Here is a 17,530-nt window from a genome sequence, read left to right as displayed (position 1 = left end):
CCCTAAGGTCTTGCTTTATGGTGAAGTTGCCACCGGCTGCCGCAAAAGAGGAGCCCCAAATAGACGATACAAGTGCTCCCTGAAACAACATCTCAGCCTTGGCCATATTGATCATCATAACTGGTCTGCTCTGGCCTCCAACCGGGAGGTCTGGAGACACACCATCTATAACGCTGCTGTCTTCTTTGAGAACGCAGCAGGATCACTCTTGAGGAGAAAAGACAACGCAGAAAGAATCGTGTCTTGCAGAATATACCACCTAAGGAGTCTTTCTGCTGTGCCTTTTGCAATCGGATATTTCTCTCTCTTATTGGCCTCATTAGCCACCAGTGTGCTTGTAACAAATGTGGATAGAGCCTTCCTAAATCTTCATTCGCGAAGCCTAGCCATGATGATGATGATGATGACATATCTGTACACAGTTATGGGGGAAAAAAAAATGCCAAGAAGAACATTTTAATATTTGCCTTTTATATCACAGCAGAAAGCTCCTGATTAATTTTTAATACTTCTGAAGAAGTTATAACATTGTTTTTAAGGCTCAATATTTACTAAGTTTTCTGCTAAATCCCAGATTGTTTTACTGATTAATACTTTAAAAAAATATCCTTTTTCTCACCTGGTTGAAATAACCATGTAAGAGACAAGCATTCAGATAGGAAGCTGTTTGCACAAGCTTGAAAAACCTCACAAAGTTGTTGCTGTTTAATGCAGCAAAAGCTTGAACTGCAAATCTAACTTCAGGAGAGTTTCTAACCTCTGGATGAAACTGCTGAACTTCTCTGTGGAGACAAAAGACAGAGACAAACCTTTTGCTTCAATATTAACTATCACAATCCAACAGCAACCTGTGACAACACAGAATTAAAAACAGGAGCATTACAATTTATCTGGACTTAATCCTAAACTCAATTCTTCCCAGAGGCAAAGAGAGAAAACAAGTGGTGTCTTGTTCCCACCTGAGAATATCCCCCTTGTTGAGATTCAGCAAGACATTATAACCTCGGAACTCTGCTTCACTCTTGCAGTAAATTCCCTTGTTAGCCAGGTCCTGATACATCTCCTTCAAGCTCTGCAGGCATTTAGTCATGTTCTCATTGTTGATTTTGGCATCAAAGGAAGACATGGGCTCTTCACACAAGTGGTGAGCACAATGGATGTGAAAGCGAGTGCACTTCTCAATCAGAGACACCATCAGCGGGTTGCAGAGATGTTGCTGGGTTATATCCTAACCAGAATGATAAAGAATTACATGTACCTTTAAGCAAGTTGAAGACCAGTCACCTTTGGAAAACCCATTTCACTGTGCTTTGAGTCACCCTGCAATTCAAAATGTTTTTTTCACTTTTTTACAGCATGATGTGATCTTTTACTTTCTATCACCAAACGCCTCTGTTGCCCGTAAACAAAGACACAAACCAACAGAGTGCCGGTTTATGCGGTGCTTTATTCAGGGCCCGGGAACCTGAGGACTAGCGTCCAAAGTCAGGATTCCAAAGACCCTCATTCTCAGTTTAGCTTTTATATACAAACAAGTTTACATGCAGTTTCCACGGCAAAACAGTTACAGTTTCCACAGCAAACCAGGTACAGTTACAAACAAGCTCATACTTCCTACTGATAACAATTAATAATCGTCTACTCTATTCATAAATCTGTTTAGGTTGTCTTGCTCCTAGAAACTGTTTAACAGACCCTTACCACATCCAAGGTAACAAATCATTATGTACATGCTTGACTAAATCCTTTGATTATTGTTTCTACTTCTTCAGCACAACACTCGATGTTCACAAACAAGGTTGCTAACTTACTACTGTAGAGTGTTGCTTTCTAGGCCTACTCTCTTATGAAGCCTTAGCCATTCTACTACTAAATTTAAATTGCTCTGCAACACCTCCATCCACAGTGCTTACCTTTCTTATTCCACGAGTTCTGTTCCAGACAAAGTCATACCACTCTCGGTAGTTTCCTTCTCCTTGATCCATAATGTTTGTCACTAAATAGTCCATGGTCATACTCAACACCTCAGAGGGTCTCAATTCATGGGGCAAAGGTTCCTCCTGATCTGCCGAAGACCTGCTATATTCCTTGATTGCTGCCGCATGATCTACCTGCAAGATGTGGAGAAAACAATCAAAATCCAAGACATATGGACAACTTTGCAGGAGTAAAGAGGATTTCATCCCATCTATGCCATCACTTCAGTAAGGAGCAGATTTTTAAAGTCTTGACTTAGTCTCAAACTCATAACCTTCAAGACAACATATATAACTGTTACATATAATTACGTAAAATACGTAATTATAGTTTTAGGACTATAGTTCTAAAAACTTGTCTAGCTAAATAAAAGACAACTTAGAGTGAAAAAGCAATTCTCTAGCCTTCTTGTTTTCCAATGGAGAACTGAAAGGCATTAACGAAACAGCCTACAGAATTTTTCCACCCAAATTAACCCTGTAAACAACTAAACAACACCGATGGCTTTAATGAGCAGCAGAAAAACTGATATCCTGGGAATCTCGTACCTTGTCAGATCCTAGAAGCAATTCAAAGATGCTGAGCTGGTTTCTTGTCTCCCTCATGTAACGCTCCTTTTCAGGACACATGTCTGGGCAAGTGCCAACAACAGTTTTTGCTTTGTCAAGATCAGTCCTTTTTATTCGAGCTAAAAAAAAAATAAATAATTGAACAAACACTAAGCATCCCTTGGGTTTGTTGTTTTTTTTTTTTTTTTTTGTGACAAGCTATTACTTGGATGTGCCAAAAGAGCCCTGAGCACACAAGGCTATACCCACACGATGTAGTCAGAAATGCACAAGGATGGGGTTCCCCCCACTCTGGGGCCTGTCCCAGGGTTGCACATTGAAGAGTTTTGCTGAAAAGACTGAAGCTTCTAAAAGATACCCAACGTTCTGTGTCCTAAGTAAGCATCAGCAATTTCAACATTCCACATCAAGTGGAAATTTGTTTGTAGGTATTAAAAATGAGACCTTAAATTAAAAGTAAGGTCAGTTTTGGACCTGCAAGAAAGGACAGAAGGGTTTACAACCGGCACTGTGAAACAAAGGGCCATTTCTTGAAATAATTACCAGCTGTGTAATAGTTCAAATTTAGAGAAACACTAGAGGCCCTGGCACAGGTTGCCCAGAGAAGCTGCAGCTGCCCCACCCCTGGAAGTGTCCAAGGTCAGGTTGGATGGGGCTGGGAGAAAACTGGGCTAGTGGAAGGTGTCTCTGCCCATGGCAGGGAAGTGGGACTGGATGAGCTTTAAGGTCCCTTCCAATCCAAACCATTCTGTGGTTCTATGAAATGCAGTTTGAGTCACTTTTAAAGAGCCTGCAGAGATGGAAATCTCCCTGTGTGCTCTCCTTCACAGAAGATGAACTGTCCGCCCTTCCCTTTACACAAGAAATTGCAATGTGCAATAAGTAAAACAGATTTTCGTGTGTTCTACAAGAGAAAAAGTGATACACCAGGTATTTTACAGAATGCTCCATGTTAAACTCCCATTTCCATAGTATCACAACAGCTTTGCCACAAACCCCAAACCCTTACTTTTTTCCAGCAGAGCAGCAGATGTTACACTCATCAACTTGTGTAATTACCTTGCCGCATGATTTTGTCCCTTTGGTCCAAAAGCCGGTATCTTTCTTCAGATGTCTCTGCCATTAATCCCACCAGGTTACCAAGGGATGACAGTGAGGTTCCCAAGCCCTCTGAGCTCTGCCCTTCAGAACTAGGATCAAACAGATCTGCTTCAAACTGCAGCGCCTTTCGAAGACCAGGCTTCTTTGCTGGAGAACTAAAAAGAGAAGGGGTTTTTTTAGCAACAATAATACACCAGTGCATGCCCTGTCTTAATCAGTGCACTGTTCTTCAGGATGTCAGCATTTGTTTAGAAGAGTATTTTGTCCACAAGGCAACATATCTCAGGAAGGGCACTGAGGTGCTGGAGCAGGTCCAGAGGAGGGCAATGAGGCTGGTGAAGGGACTCAAGCACAAGTCCTATGAGGAGAGGCTGAGGAAGCTGGGGTTGTTCAGCCTGGAGAAGAGGAGGCTCAGGGGAGACCTCCTCACTCTCTGCAACTCCCTGAAAGGAGGTGGTAGCCAGGTGGGGGTTGGTCTCTTTTCCCAGGCAACTATCAGCAAGACAAGAGGGCTCGGTCTCAAGTTGTGCCAGGGGAAGTTTAGGTTAGATATTAGAAAGAATTTCTTTACAGAGAGGGTGGTCAGACATTGGAATGGGCTGCCCAGGGAAGTGGTGGATTCTCTGTCCCTGGAGGTTTTTAAGACAAGACTGGATGTGCACTTAGTGCCATGGCCTAGTGACCGCAGCGGTAGTGGATCAAGGGTTGGACTTGATGATCTCGAAGGTCCCTTCCAACCCAGCTGATTCTATGATATCAAATAAATGAAGTACATTTGGATGTGCTAAGGTTGTTCTGAGCTAACACCAGCACTGGGAGTTAATTTGGTTAAATCCTCAGCACTGCCCTGACAATGCTACCAAGCGTTTCTGGACTGTGGGGAAAGCCTCAACCTTTGTACAACAGAAAAGGTATTACTGAAAGTGTCTTAGAGAAGACAGAAACAGATGGTTCTTGCAGCATTTCCTGATCACTGTGGTACAGCAGTTTGTATTTTAAACTAGGAATTGACCTGCTGGCATGGGGGAAAAAAACAAACAAACAAAACCAACAAATGCTTTCCATAGCAAGAGAGATTATTAAAACATTTTACAGGACAAACATTCCTTTTAACTTAAGGAACTTTGATTCCTTCACAACACATTACTGATTTTAGAATTATATGACTACACGTATCAAAATTACTTCTGTCAGACTAGACACACCATTGAGTATGACAGAAAGACAACAACCTTGCCACTTCTGTGACTGCCACAAAACAGGAGGATTCCTGTGCAGACTACTGATTCCAAGTGAGACAAGACAATGATCCAAACTGCTCTGAAAAGGGGACTCTGATTCTACAGAACTCTGACTGCCTACAAAGGAAACTGCTCGCTTCGGGAGCTTGTTGAATCATGACCAGTGACAGTGTCACTACTGCTTGGTCCCAGTTTGGCTCTGCGTTGTTTCATTCAATTCCCTCATGTCTCACTACTGCAGGTCCTGTTATGTTGTTATGGACAAAATATTCAAAAGAAAATACAGAGACCAAAGTGAAAGACCTTAATACTCAGCTAGGAGCATCCTTCTGACCAAGTGTGAGAGCTGTGTGCTTGTAATGCAGACAAACCAGAAGAGAAGGGAAGCAACACTCCCTGACGAGAACATGACTGTTTGGCACACACTGATCATAGGTTTTCTCTGTGTGCCCTGTTTCCTGCCAGGTGGATTCCCAGAGAAGCAGACATACCTTCTCCCAGGCATGACACTGCTGGCAGAGGATCTTATTAAAGGTTTTCGAAGCGGGGAATGCTGATAGCTTTGCTCTTCACTGCCTTGTCTTCCTTCATCTTCCCCTGCTTTCTTATCCTTGGATGAAAATTCTCTTTTTGCTGGACCTGAAATGACACATAAACATGAAACCTGCCAAGCAATTTAAGCAACACCTCTTTTTGGCCCCTTGGGGGTGGGGTGGTGAGCAGTTTGTTTAAACAAAAATACTATTGGAGAATAAAACTTAAGAGTCAGAGTCATGCATACAGAACTTCCAGGACAACTTGCACTAGGAGCTGCACCAAGTTAAGTTTCTATCAATTACTATCAGAGTCACTGTTCTATGAAGAGTATTTTTCAATAAAATACCACTTATCAATAACGCAAATTGTCAGCAGATTGTCAGTAAATGAAGTCTGATCATCATCCAAATTCTCTCAGGTTTGGGATATAATCCACAGGTCAGAACTCCCTACAGGATACAAAATCCATTTCACCTGTGTAAATCACAATTCCCCATGCTCCTCCTGAAGCATTTTAAGTACTTAGGTACTCAAGCTCAGACTAAGGTCAGCACAAGTTACACTCACACTTGCAGGAAGGGAAAATTTCTTCTCCCAGGAACAATTTTTAAAGCGGTTGGATTTCTTAAATCCTCTCAGAATAGTTATTTTAGAATGCTGCCAGAGATGTAACACCACAATAAAATGACAAGGGCAAAGAGGCAGCCCTAGAGCTGCTGCTTCAAAATGTTAATTCTCAGGAAGACAATTCTGCAGCTGTTTTCTGGAAGGCAAGTCTGTGGCTGGTCAAAGCTGAAGTGAACCCTTCATATGCTGCAGGTGAAGTGCATCCCCAGGCTGGGATCAGGTACACATGCTGCATTCATAAAGCTAAAGAAAGGGAAGCACTTGACAATTCCAGTGTTTGCCTGGGGATTAACAACCTCCTCCTAATCCCAAACAGGGTCTGCAATCAAGGTTTCCCAATTCTAAATTCTGTAGATTGTTCTCTCTTGTGGTTCAAACGGAGTCTAACTGTTGATACACATAACAGCAACCTCAGCAAAACAGACACTCAGCTCCAGGGTACTCCTTAACTTGGTTCTCAGTCCATGGTCTGAGGCAGGCAGCAAAGCATTTCAAACTGGGTCTTCTTACACCCCCAAAGAACTCCTACTTCTAGGAAGAAGCACAAAGTCAACAACACCATATTCCTGCTGTGCAGCTGCATAAAGAATTTCTAAACTCTCTTCTAAAACTACAGTCATTTCAGGTGCCTTCAGCTCTTCTGTATGGCTGAACAGCATTTTGCTTCAGATCAAGCAACAGGTTTTAGACAACGTGAATTTAAGAGAGAAATAGTGCAATTTTCAACCATGATATCTCCTACTAGAGACAATTTTGATATCATTCTCACTACATCAGGAAGAAAGAAGAGCAGCTAGAATGCTATTTACCCATCACCCAGTAATCTGGAAACACAGACTTACTAGTCTTCTTCTTTTGCCAAAATGTTACTATGTCTTTGTGTAACTCTTTTGCTTTTTTCCTGGCAAGAGCTGCAGAGGCCTGAAAGAAAACAAAAGCAGAGCATGAAAACCTATTGATATCACAACAACAAAACTCACAGCACAGCAAGAGAAACATTGCCAGAGAAATGTTTACCAATTCCCACAAAATTCTGGTTGCTGCATTTTAGCCTCTCACTTAAGAACAATCAGCTGGACTAGTCCCCCCCCAAAAAAAATAGTGCTTTTCTAAGAGCTACAGCAAATTTAGGGCACTTGAAACCAAAGGTGTGTTTTTAAGCACAAAACAGAATCAGATCATGCAGTCTCTGAACTGGCTGCTTAACACACCTCAGTGCTGAGACCTGAAAGACCATCCAGTCCCACCCCCTACCAAGGGCAGGTACACCTTTCACTAGCTCAGGTTGCTCCAAGCCCCACCTAACCTGACCTTGAACACTTAGAGGACTGGGGCAGCCACAGCAACCTGTGCCAGGGCCTCACCACCCTCACAGGGAAAAATTTCTTCTTAACATCTAAGTAATATAAAAGTAACTCCTCTTTTACTTTAAACTGTTTGCCCTTGTCCTCTCCCTACCTGCTGTCCCCGTAAAAAGTCACTCTCTTTTCTGTAAGCCACCTTTAGGTACTGGAAGAGGTTCTAAGGTATCCCTGGAGACTTCTGCACGCTGAATGCTCCCAACTCTTGTGCCGTCCACTTCTGATACTCACGTGATCAAAAAAGTGAAGAATGGCCATTTTCTTATTACGCCTGGTCATGACGCGCCGGACTTTTACGAACTGGCCAAAGTGCTTCTCCAGCACAGTCCTGTCGTTGAGGTAATCAGGGATGTTCTTGCACTGGATGGCCGTCAGCTCGGCGGCAGGCAGGCCCCCCAGCCCCTCCGTGCTCTCGCCGCCGCGGGTCCGGCGGGCGGGGGCGGCGGGGGCCGCATCTGTGACGGGAAGGAACACGACGGCAGTCAGAAAGAGGGATGACAGCACTGAGAAAGCGGGGCTACCCCACCACCACCCCCGCTCACCTTCCCGGGGGAGCTCCCGGGCCTCGGCCGGCGGCGGCTCCTCCGCGGCTCCGCGCTCGGGCTCCGCGACGTCCCCGCGCTCGCGGTGCTCGCGGGCCTGGCTGCGCAGCATCTCCTCCAGCGTGCGGCCGAACAGGGCCCCGCCGCGGGGCCGGCTCAGCACCACCGGCCGCTTCTCCGGCGGCGCCGCCGCCCGCCCGCCCGCCGCCGCCCGTCGCGGGGAGCGCTCCCGCTCCTCCTTCCGCTTCAGCCCCTTGGCCGCCGGCTCCCCCAGCTCCTCCGGTAGCGCCCGCGGACCCCTGTCCTCCGGCCGGCCCAGCGCGGCAGCGGGCCGCAAGAACGAGAAGGGCTCCCGCGCCACCGCCGCCTCGGGGCCCGGCTCGGGCGCGAAGCCGAAGGGCGGCGAGAAGGCGAAGGCGGCGGGAGCGGCCGGGCCCTTCTCCGCCTCGCCGCCCGGCACCGGCTTGAAGGGGGTGGCGGCGGCGCTCTCGGGCGCCTTGAAGCGGAAGTCGGGCGCCGCGAAGGCCCCGCCGCCGCCACCCGGCGCCTCACCCGGGCCTGGGAAGCCGCCCAGGCTGGTGGGCGGCCTAAAGCTGAACTCCGCGTTCCCTGCCGGGGCCGGCGCCGGGCCCAGCGCGTAGGGTGGCCCAAAGGAAGCGGTGGGCCCGGGGGCGAAGGGGAGGCCGGCGGGGCCGCCGCCGCCGCCCTGGCCGAACACGGCGGATTGTCCGAAGCGCAGCGGCGGCGGGAAGGAGGGCGGGCCGCGGAACGGGCCCCTCGAGGACATGGTGGACGCAGCCGCCCCAGACCGCCGAAACAGCTGGGGGCGGGCGGGGCGGGCCGCGCATGCCTAGGACGGGACGCGAATAGGAGCGGTAGGCAGTTGACCGACAGTGCGGTTATATGGGCGGGGCTACGGTGGTGGGCGGAGCGATAGGCGGTGTCTCCAGGAGTGGGCGGGATCTCGATTGGTTCGCGGGCCGGTGGGCGGGGTCTCGGCGGGCCGGTGGGCGGGGCTCCGGTGCCGCCATGAGCGTGGTGCTGCGGAACGCTCAGCGCTCCGTGCCCGTGCGCCGGGCCCCGCTCCGCCGCGCCGTGTGCGCCCTGCGCGCCGCCCTGGGCGCCTCCCGCTTCGATGTGGGGCTCGTCTGCGCCGGCAACGCGCTGATGCAGCGTCTGAACGGCGCCTACCGACAGCGCCCGGAGCCCACCGACGTCCTGTCCTTCCCGTTCCACCAGGTGGCGGCGGGGGAGTTGCCGCGGCCGCGCTGCCGCGGCGAGTACAACCTGGGGGACATCTTCCTGGGCGTGGAGTACATCCACCAGCAGTGCCGCGACGCCGGGGAGGACTTTGAGGGCGTGCTGGTGGTGAGCGCCGGGCGGGCGGGCGGTCGGGCGCGGCCGGTCAGTCACACAGCGCGCTGTGCTCTCCCCCCGCGCAGGTGACGGCAGCCCACGGACTGTGCCACTTGCTCGGCTACCGGCACGACACGAAACCCGCGTGGGAGCAGGTGCGGAGCGCGCCGGGGGAGGGCGCGGGGGGCGTGCGCGGTCCGGGCTGGCGCGGAGCGAAGCCCCCGCTAACTAGGGGCTCTCCCGGCGGCGCTGACCGCGGCCGCTCCCGCAGATGTACCGGAAGGAAGCGCAGATCCTGGAGGAGCTGAACCGCCTTACTGGTTCCCGGCTGCGGCCCCTCACCGCCGGCCTCTTCTGAGGGACCGCCCCGGACGTGGCGTGCGGGGGATGGCGGCGCAGGGGCCCCGTGGCCGCCTCGCCTCGTCGCTGCCGCGGCTGCTGCTCGGCCTGGCCGCGCTCGCCGTGCCGCCGCCGCCCGCCGCCGCCCCCGAGCCGCCGCCCACCGCCCTCCGCGCCGGCCACGCCGCCTCCTCGCTGCCCGCCGCCGCCGCCGCCCCGCGCACCAGGTGAGCGCCGCCGGACGCCGCCGGGGAGAAGCGAAAAGCCTCCAATAAAGCCTTTTAAGTGCTGATTTAGTCCGCGTTCCTTGGTCCTCTTACCATTCTTCCTCAGGCAGAGGGTTCCCCACTATCAGGCTGTAACGTCGTTGTTGATCTCCTCTGTATTTTCTGGTTACTCCGACATGTCTTTAGTGGATCACAAATCTAAGATCCCCGATGTCCAATCTTCACCTCCCTCAGGCTTTTGTTTATTGAAGCTTATTGGAGCTAGTCCAGAGAAACTCAAAGCTTCAGTGTTTTAAAGAGCAAACTGTCAAGAGTCTGTGCAAAGAAACCTAGCCACCAGCTGCCATTAATTAAAATTTAGGAAAGTTATAGTATTTCTAACATGAGAAGTGGCAGCACCACTGGCCCCCACCGTGTCCAGCCCCAGGTCGATCCTGCCCACCAGCATCACATGCCCCTTGTGTCTCCCGAGGGGACATGGTGGGTCCCTTGTGCAGGTGACCCACTGTGTCTCTGAACCGTGATTTGGGAAAGGGCCTCCTTCACCTGCTAGTGCTTTTTTGGGTCATTTCTGGAAGATGTCATCAAGGGAACCCACCAACTCCCAGTTGCACCCTTTTCCCCTGCTCCTCTGGAACGTGTCCTCCTGCCTTTATGTTCATCTCGCACGAATTAGCCTGGGTAACACGCCAGTAGTTTCACTGTTCTCACCACACACACCACGTTGCTCTCAGGGTGAGCAGGATGTCTGAGGGGTTCTCTCCTTGGCCTGCCACATCCTGCCCCACTGCAGGAAAGGCTCGTGGCATGTGCCACCTTGATGATGCCCCGTGAGGAGAACACAGTGGCCCTCCCAGCCCCTGCAGCACACGCTGCTCTGCCTTCCCTTACTTCTTCTCCTTCCACCTTCTGAGCGCCACAAACTCACGAAAGAGGAACAGTTTCCATCCCAACAGAGTTTGCATCATGTGATCGGGGGGTAAATGTAAACCACGTAAAAGTTTCAAGCTCATCCCCAAAGTAATGGCATTCCTTTGTTTTCCCCAGATACCTTTTGTACGATGTAAATCCCCCTGAAGGGTTCAACCTTCGCAGAGACGTCTACGTTCGCATTGCTTCCCTTGTAAAGACCCTGCGGAAAAGTGAAAACTGGGTGTTAGTCCTGCCTCCTTGGGGGAGGCTTTATCACTGGCAGAGCCCTGATATCCTTCAGGTCCGGATCCCTTGGTCTGAGTTCTTTGATATCCCAAGCCTCAACAGGAACATCCCTGTCATTGAATATGAGCAGTTCCTTGCAGGTGGAGTATAGGATCATGCAGTTCTACAATTGACTAAATATTTCAGATGGTTTCTTCACAGGTTTGTCCTTATAGAGGGCTTTTAGCCTTATATGTGAAATAATAAAAAGGTTTGAGGGGGTGAGAGAATGGCTGGGAAGGAGTCTTACCGAGTTACAAAACCGCTAGGATGAAGTAATCCAATTATTTCGCAACTTCTTTGATGTCAACTTCCTACGGTCCCCAGAGACAGACAGTTAACACGTGTGGTTAAATTCAGAGATTTCTGCCTGGCTTTGACCATAGATTTGCATCCCATGGTCACACCGTTGTGATTGGCACATTACATCATACAGAGCTGGGTGGGAGTAACAGGTGGTCACATGGCCTGACCCTTTCAACTTTTCTGGCTCACACAGAATTTATTTTCCATTTTTTAGAGAGAAAGCAGGGAAGAGAGAGGAGTGTCATACTGACGTTTCTAGCAGATTTTTAACTGCAAGTGATGCTAGTTCATACCTTTCTCGTGTGGGTTTTCATGCTCACAAATCCTTTGCTTTGCCTTCTGCTCAGAGTCAGGTGGGCCCTTTATTGAACAGATTTATGTGCTACAAGGCTATGCAGAAGGATGGAAAGAAGGAACATGGGAAGAAAAAATCAATGAAAGGCCATGCATTGATCAGCTGATGTATTCCAAGGACAAACATGAGTACTACAGGTAATGTCTAGCAGTCCTTTTGATCTTCTTTTCAGTGGTATTCAGTGAGACAGTTGCCTGCTTTTAACAGAATAGACTGGTGTGGTTGTTGCAATGTTATCTGTGAATCCCTGAATGCTCGGGGTTCACGTTTTTAAAAAAAAAACATAAATAATAAGATGTATTGATATGAGAAAATCTAACTTTAGAAAATTGTTGTTCCACACAAAAACGGTGAAAAGGAGGTGGCTGGTTTGCTGGCATTATATATTGTCTTTATAGGATGTACTGTTTATTTTTTTTTGTTATGTATATGACGTTAATTTAAAATACACGCCTGCGAACCAATCCTTGGTGTTCCCTTTTAGGGGCTGGTTCTGGGGTTACGAGGAAACACGAGGCCTAACCGTCTCTTGTTTGTCTGTCCAAGGATCTGCTTCCATTGTGGCGCCCATCCTTCTGAAGAACACTTCAGCGCAGTGAGTTGCCTTGTCTTACTATTTATTGTTGTCTTGTGTGCCCACAAACCTATTGCCAGGTGTGAAGAGCAGGGGGAACTTAAAGGCTGTGTCCCACTGTTGTGCTACTTCATCGCTGAGTTGCTGTAAACCATTGAAATCATTACAGAAGGGATTTACACTGTCAGAAATGCTTAACTGTGAATTTGGTGAAGTGCTACAGCGCTCAAATGTAAGAGGAAATAGCCTTTAGCGCCTTTAAATTCTCTCTCAGGTAGCTAAATGTCCTTGCCATCCTGTGTTTGCCTTTCCTTCCTTTACTCTTTACCTGGTGCTGGGTCAAGAGGGAATAAACAGAGTGGAATCGGTGTTTCTCAGGCCGGGATCTCGGATGGTGAGGTGCAGTGCCTGGTCTCCCGTGGCATCCATCCTCAGTGCTGTGAGCTGGGTTTAGAGAAGGCAAGCAGCAAGTTTCGTCTTTCTGATGAGAGCAGTGGGGATCTGTAGTACCTCCCACGGGGAGCAGAGGAAGCAAAGTGCTGTTTTTTAACAGGAATGTTCTTCTGTTGTAGGAGTTCCACCTTAATCCTGGCCAGTGGCAGCACGGTTCCCTTCTCCCTCCAGTGGGCTGTGGGTCACAATTTGCCTTCTAGAGAACAGATTGGCAGCCTGTCCCTCATTCCCTGTGCTCCCTTTGCAAACAGATCATAGCCTGTGCTTTATCCTAGCAAATGTATAAACACATGGTATAATGTAAATTCTATTCCTAAGGGAACTGCACGCAGTTTTACCATTTTTAATAGGTCAGTGATGTTAGACAGAGCTGAAAACCTTCTTCATGACCACTACGGAGGGAAAGATTACTGGAATGTGAGTATTTTTCAGTTAGCTTCTCTGGACTTTTTACTTGCCTCTGCTAAATATTCAGTAACCTCTGTGGGCTTGAGTTTTGCCTCAGGTTTCTTTTCTTGGAAGTAACTTGTGTCTTATGTTTCAGCAAGGTGTGCTAGAGATGGTTCTCAAACTGCTGTGGATTAATGTAACACAGGAATTTGTCCTCTTTTGTCCCTAAAGACCCAGTGCTGCAGGGCATGATGTTTAGAAGGCCCTCCCCTGTACAACACATCTACAATCAGAGGGGAGCAGTTCTTGTTTAGTCAACCTCAAGGTTAGACTTTTCAAAAGAATTCCCAGAAGTGCTCAGTATTGTCCCAGCTCTCTCCCCATCATCTTCAATGGCAAAATTCCCATGGGTTTCAAGGTCACCTCCCAAGGGTGTATGGCAAAGTAATTCCTATGCTAAAAGTTTTAAGAGAAAGTTAAGGCTTAGCCACAGGAAAATTATGTGAAGTGCTTGATATAATTAAAACTGCTAAGAGAAAATGACTCTTATGATACTACAAAACAAGTTACACAGACCTCAGTCTTGTAAGATGTGAGCATCTGGCTATTCACTTGGGATATAGCATATTTTTCAGAAATGGACCAAACAGTAGTTTTCTAACCTTGTACTTTTCATTGAGAGTGACTTTCCAAACAGAGAAATGCAGCCCACGGATCATTTTTGAGTCTGACTTGTAGTCCTGTAAAAGCAGACCTGAAATCCACATGGATCCATAACACACATTCTTAGCAGTGGCACTTTAAATGTTGCCTCAGTGGGTTTGCCTGATGTCCAAACACAAAGTCACTCACTGCAGCTTGGGCCCAGGGCCTCTTCTCTTTCCATAGCCCTCTGAGAAGCATCTCTCCCTTCTCTGTTTCTTTGCAGACAAAAAGAGAGAAATATGGAAAGAGTGGCAGTGTCAGACATGTAGATTTGAAACATATTCTTCTAAGAGAAGGGGAACCAGGTACAGAGAGCACACACTTCCTGAAGTGTATCAGTGGAGCTCACACATTCACCTGTTTTTCTCTTTTACACATGCTGTTGCAAAATAAGTGTCCACACAGACCAGCTGCTGTCAGGAGAGTGGTTTGTGCCTGGGAGAGGCTCGGCACAGCAATACTGCCTGGGTGCCAAATGTGGCGTGGCAGTCACACAGTCCAACAGGATGAAGCTCAGACATGTTTGACATGAGCATAGCATTTCTCATTTTTAGCTCTCCCTTTTTCTGACTTGGCCTCTGCTCTTATTCCCCCAGACCCGTCGGAGCATGGTGTTTGCTAAACACCTCCGTGTGGTGGGAGACGAGTTTAGAAGGAAGTATCTTCAATCCACGGATGAGGCAGACAGGACTCATTACAAGGAGGACTGGACACAGATGAAGGTAAAATCATGACAGTCTGTTTCCCATAAGAAATGTAATTTTTACTTCATTTTTGTGCTCCTGGCTGTGTGCTGCAGGGCGTGTTGGAAGACACAGGTGAGTCTAACTCTCCTGCTCACACCAGGGCAGACAGGCACGTTCCTTGTGCACCTTCTCCCCGTGTGCCATGAGTTAACGGAGTCTGTTGAGGGGTGCCTGGTTCTGGGTGTCAGATCTTTGCCGCCCTCATTTCGGTAAAGGAAACTTGAATTGCTTCTTGCATTCAGCGTCATGAGCGGGTGGGAAGTTCAGCTGCAAACTGCCTGCTGAGGATTTACTTGGTCAAGGAGAGCAGTTTTTGCTTACAAAGACTTCGTGCTCTAGTTTCTCTTGTGTGGTGCAGGCCATCCGGAGATCAAAACGTTGCAACGAGTGTCCCGAACTACTCCCAGTCCTTATTTTGAAATTTCTTTCTGCAACTAGAGTGATTCAGTGCCTTATCCAGAGATGATGCATTCTGGCCTTTTTGGTGTGAATGTATAGTGGCGCTCTCAAGTTTTAAAGTTTAGTGGTCTTTCTCTCGTAGGTTAAGACGGGCACAGCTCTAGGTGGTCCATACCTCGGGGTTCATCTCAGAAGGAAAGACTTCATTTGGGGTCACAGAGAAGATGTGCCTTCCCTGCAAGGAGCAGTAAAGAAAATCCGCAGCCTCTTGGAGATGCTTAAACTTGAAAAAGTTTTTGTAGCCACTGATGCTGTCGAGGAGGGTAGGTAGATCCCACTCACTTCAGGATTGGTAACTTTGGACAACGAGTGCTGCCATTACCACTTCACTTTTATAAATGACTGGGATCAATGCCTCCATCACCGAATGGGAATTGAGCAGGTCTGGGCAGCTGTATCCTTCCAGCTTGAGTAGTTGGTATCAAACCATTCATTTAGTATTTCCCATGGAAGGTTTGACAGTCTCTACAGTGGGGAACTGTGAGTTGAATTTGCCTATTCCTTCTCCTCTTTCTTCCATCCCACATTTTCTCTGGTAGGAAGGGTCCTCTGAAGTCTCCCACCCAGCCTTCCCCTTGGCTGCCCCTGGCTGTGTGTGGCCAAGGCTTAGAAACCCACAATGGTGGGCTTTCCCCCACCAGTCCTTATCCCAGGGCTGCACTCCCATCCCAGTAGTATCAAGGGATCTGTTTCGATACATGATCTTAGAATAACTCTGCAAGGCATGGCACCTGCAGCCTTAAGTTTGCTGCCAAGAAAGGCCTCTCAGTACACCTGCCCTCTAGTGAGGCTAATGGGACTAATCTGTTCTTGCAGACTTCCCCGTGTCCTCAGAATTGGCCCCCTCAGCACTGTGTTCCTGTCCCACCGGTTCCCCTCCCCACCCACCATTCTGTGAATTACTGTGTTGTAAAACCTCTCGGTGGATTTTGGTGTCACTTGCTTTGTAACTCTTCACCCAGGGTTTTCTCAAACACGTCACGTGACAGCAGCAGGTTGTTCTTCATGTCAAGATAAAATCGTGTCTTTCCTTTTCTCAGAGATTGAATTGCTCAAGAAACTGCTGCCTGAGATGGTGAGGTTTGAACCCTCTTGGGAAGAGCTGGAACTCTATAAGGATGGGGGCTTGGCCGTGATTGACCAGTGGATTTGTGCACATGCAAGGTAGTGAACCTGACTTTTTATTTGAGGAGCCAAATCTTAATGTCACTGTCACAAAACTGAATATGATTTTTGGCCCAGCTGTAGTTCTTTACAAATCATATAAGATATATAATTGCGATGTATATAATAGATGTATAATAGTTACATTGTGTATAGAGATGATGATCATTTCATTATTGTATCATTTCAATGAACAGTAAAGTTGGTCCCCCTCACAAACCCTTTCTGATCTTTTTCACAGGTATTTTATAGGCACCTCAGTTTCAACATTTTCCTTCCGAATCCATGAGGAAAGAGAGATCTTGGGATTTGACCCAAAAACAACTTACAACCGATTTTGTGGTGAAACAGAGAAAAACTGTGAGCAGCCAACTCACTGGAAAATTGTCTATTAAATACAGAGAAATACAAGGGCTTCAGTAATCATAGAATCATAGAATCAGCTGGGTTGGAATGGACTTCCGAGATCATCAAGTCCAACCCTTGATCCAACCCTGCTGCGGTTACTAGGCCATGGCACCAAGTGCCACATCCAGTCTCTTTTTAAAAATCTCCAGGGACGGAGAATCCACCACTTCCCTGGGCAGCCCATTCCAATGTCTGACCACCCTCTCTGTAAAGAAATTCTTTCTAATATCTAACCTAAACTTCCCCTGGCACAACTTGAGACCATGCCCTCTTGTCTTGCTGATGGTTGCCTGGGAAAAGAGACCAACCCCCACCTGGCTACCACCTCCTTTCAGGGAGCTGTAGAGAGTGAGGAGGTCTCCCCTGAGCCTCCTCTTCTCCAGGCTGAACAACCCCAGCTCCCTCAGCCTCTCCTCACAGCACTTGTGCTTCAGTCCCTTCACCAGCCTCGTTGCCCTCCTCTGGACCTGCTCCAGCACCTCAATGTCCTTCCTGAACTGAGGGGCCCAGAACTGGACACAGCACTCCAGGGGTGTGTCTAACTCTCCTGCATCCGTGCACGGAGCAGAGCCCTCCACAGCCAGGGCAGGATTGCAGCTCCCTGCCCAGGCTCCGTGCTCCTCCCGCCAGCCCCTGCTGACACCGCGCTGCCCTCACTCACTCTCGATGATGTCCTGCAGATCTTCAGGCTGTCCCCTCAGGTACCTCCCGGCCATCCCTGGGAACACAGACCCTGTCAGGGCCCCAGCGGCACAGCTCCCCCCCGGCGGCGCTGCCGGCCCGGCCACGCACCCTCCTGCCCTGGCAGGGCTGAGCCCGGGGCCTTCCCGCCTCGGGACTCCCCAGGGCTGGGCTGGCACAGGGCGGCAGCCACCAGGGCACTCGGGGCTCCCCAG

At 48.8% G+C, this 17,530-nt stretch overlaps 3 protein-coding genes across 5 annotated transcripts in view; 2 read left to right on the top strand and 1 right to left on the bottom strand.

Annotated features, from left to right (window-relative positions):
* MCM3AP (minichromosome maintenance complex component 3 associated protein) overlaps positions 1–8,819 on the bottom strand; it is a 27,155-nt gene extending 18,336 nt beyond the window's left edge. The window contains exons 1-9 of the mRNA XM_017838063.1: positions 7,956–8,819; positions 7,645–7,868; positions 6,895–6,973; positions 5,380–5,527; positions 3,606–3,802; positions 2,526–2,665; positions 1,914–2,111; positions 960–1,228; positions 620–782 (exon numbers count right to left, since the gene is read on the bottom strand). Coding sequence (XP_017693552.1) covers positions 620–782; positions 960–1,228; positions 1,914–2,111; positions 2,526–2,665; positions 3,606–3,802; positions 5,380–5,527; positions 6,895–6,973; positions 7,645–7,868; positions 7,956–8,742 — 2,205 coding nt within the window. The 5' untranslated portion in view covers positions 8,743–8,819. The remainder of the gene's footprint in view (positions 1–619; positions 783–959; positions 1,229–1,913; positions 2,112–2,525; positions 2,666–3,605; positions 3,803–5,379; positions 5,528–6,894; positions 6,974–7,644; positions 7,869–7,955) is intronic.
* Positions 8,820–8,984: 165 nt separating this feature from the next.
* On the top strand, positions 8,985–9,695 carry YBEY (ybeY metallopeptidase (putative)). Of its 3 annotated transcripts, none has more exons than XM_017838079.1 (3): positions 8,985–9,320; positions 9,398–9,466; positions 9,583–9,695. In XM_017838079.1, the coding sequence occupies exons 1-3, from the start codon at positions 8,985–8,987 to the stop codon at positions 9,667–9,669; spliced, it is 492 nt and encodes a 163-aa protein (XP_017693568.1). In that variant the 3' UTR covers positions 9,670–9,695. The 3 variants fall into 3 exon arrangements, with proteins under 3 accessions (XP_017693568.1, XP_017693567.1, XP_017693569.1); XM_017838078.1 differs by having other exon boundaries at positions 8,985–9,323; XM_017838080.1 differs by lacking the exon at positions 9,398–9,466 and having other exon boundaries at positions 8,985–9,323; positions 9,583–9,686.
* A 3-nt stretch (positions 9,696–9,698) lies between these two features.
* Positions 9,699–16,720, top strand: POFUT2 (protein O-fucosyltransferase 2). The gene is made up of 9 exons (XM_017838076.1): positions 9,699–9,877; positions 10,925–11,175; positions 11,728–11,872; positions 12,220–12,330; positions 13,113–13,179; positions 14,454–14,579; positions 15,145–15,325; positions 16,103–16,226; positions 16,468–16,720. The coding sequence occupies exons 1-9, from the start codon at positions 9,699–9,701 to the stop codon at positions 16,619–16,621; spliced, it is 1,338 nt and encodes a 445-aa protein (XP_017693565.1). The 3' UTR covers positions 16,622–16,720.
* The last annotated feature ends 810 nt before the right edge of the window (positions 16,721–17,530 follow it).

The sequence above is a fragment of the Lepidothrix coronata genome, unplaced genomic scaffold, assembly GCF_001604755.1.
Source record: "Lepidothrix coronata isolate B3197 unplaced genomic scaffold, Lepidothrix_coronata-1.0 Scaffold323, whole genome shotgun sequence".
Classification (NCBI taxonomy): Eukaryota; Metazoa; Chordata; class Aves; order Passeriformes; family Pipridae; genus Lepidothrix; species Lepidothrix coronata.
This window is presented reverse-complemented; position numbering and strand designations above follow the sequence as displayed.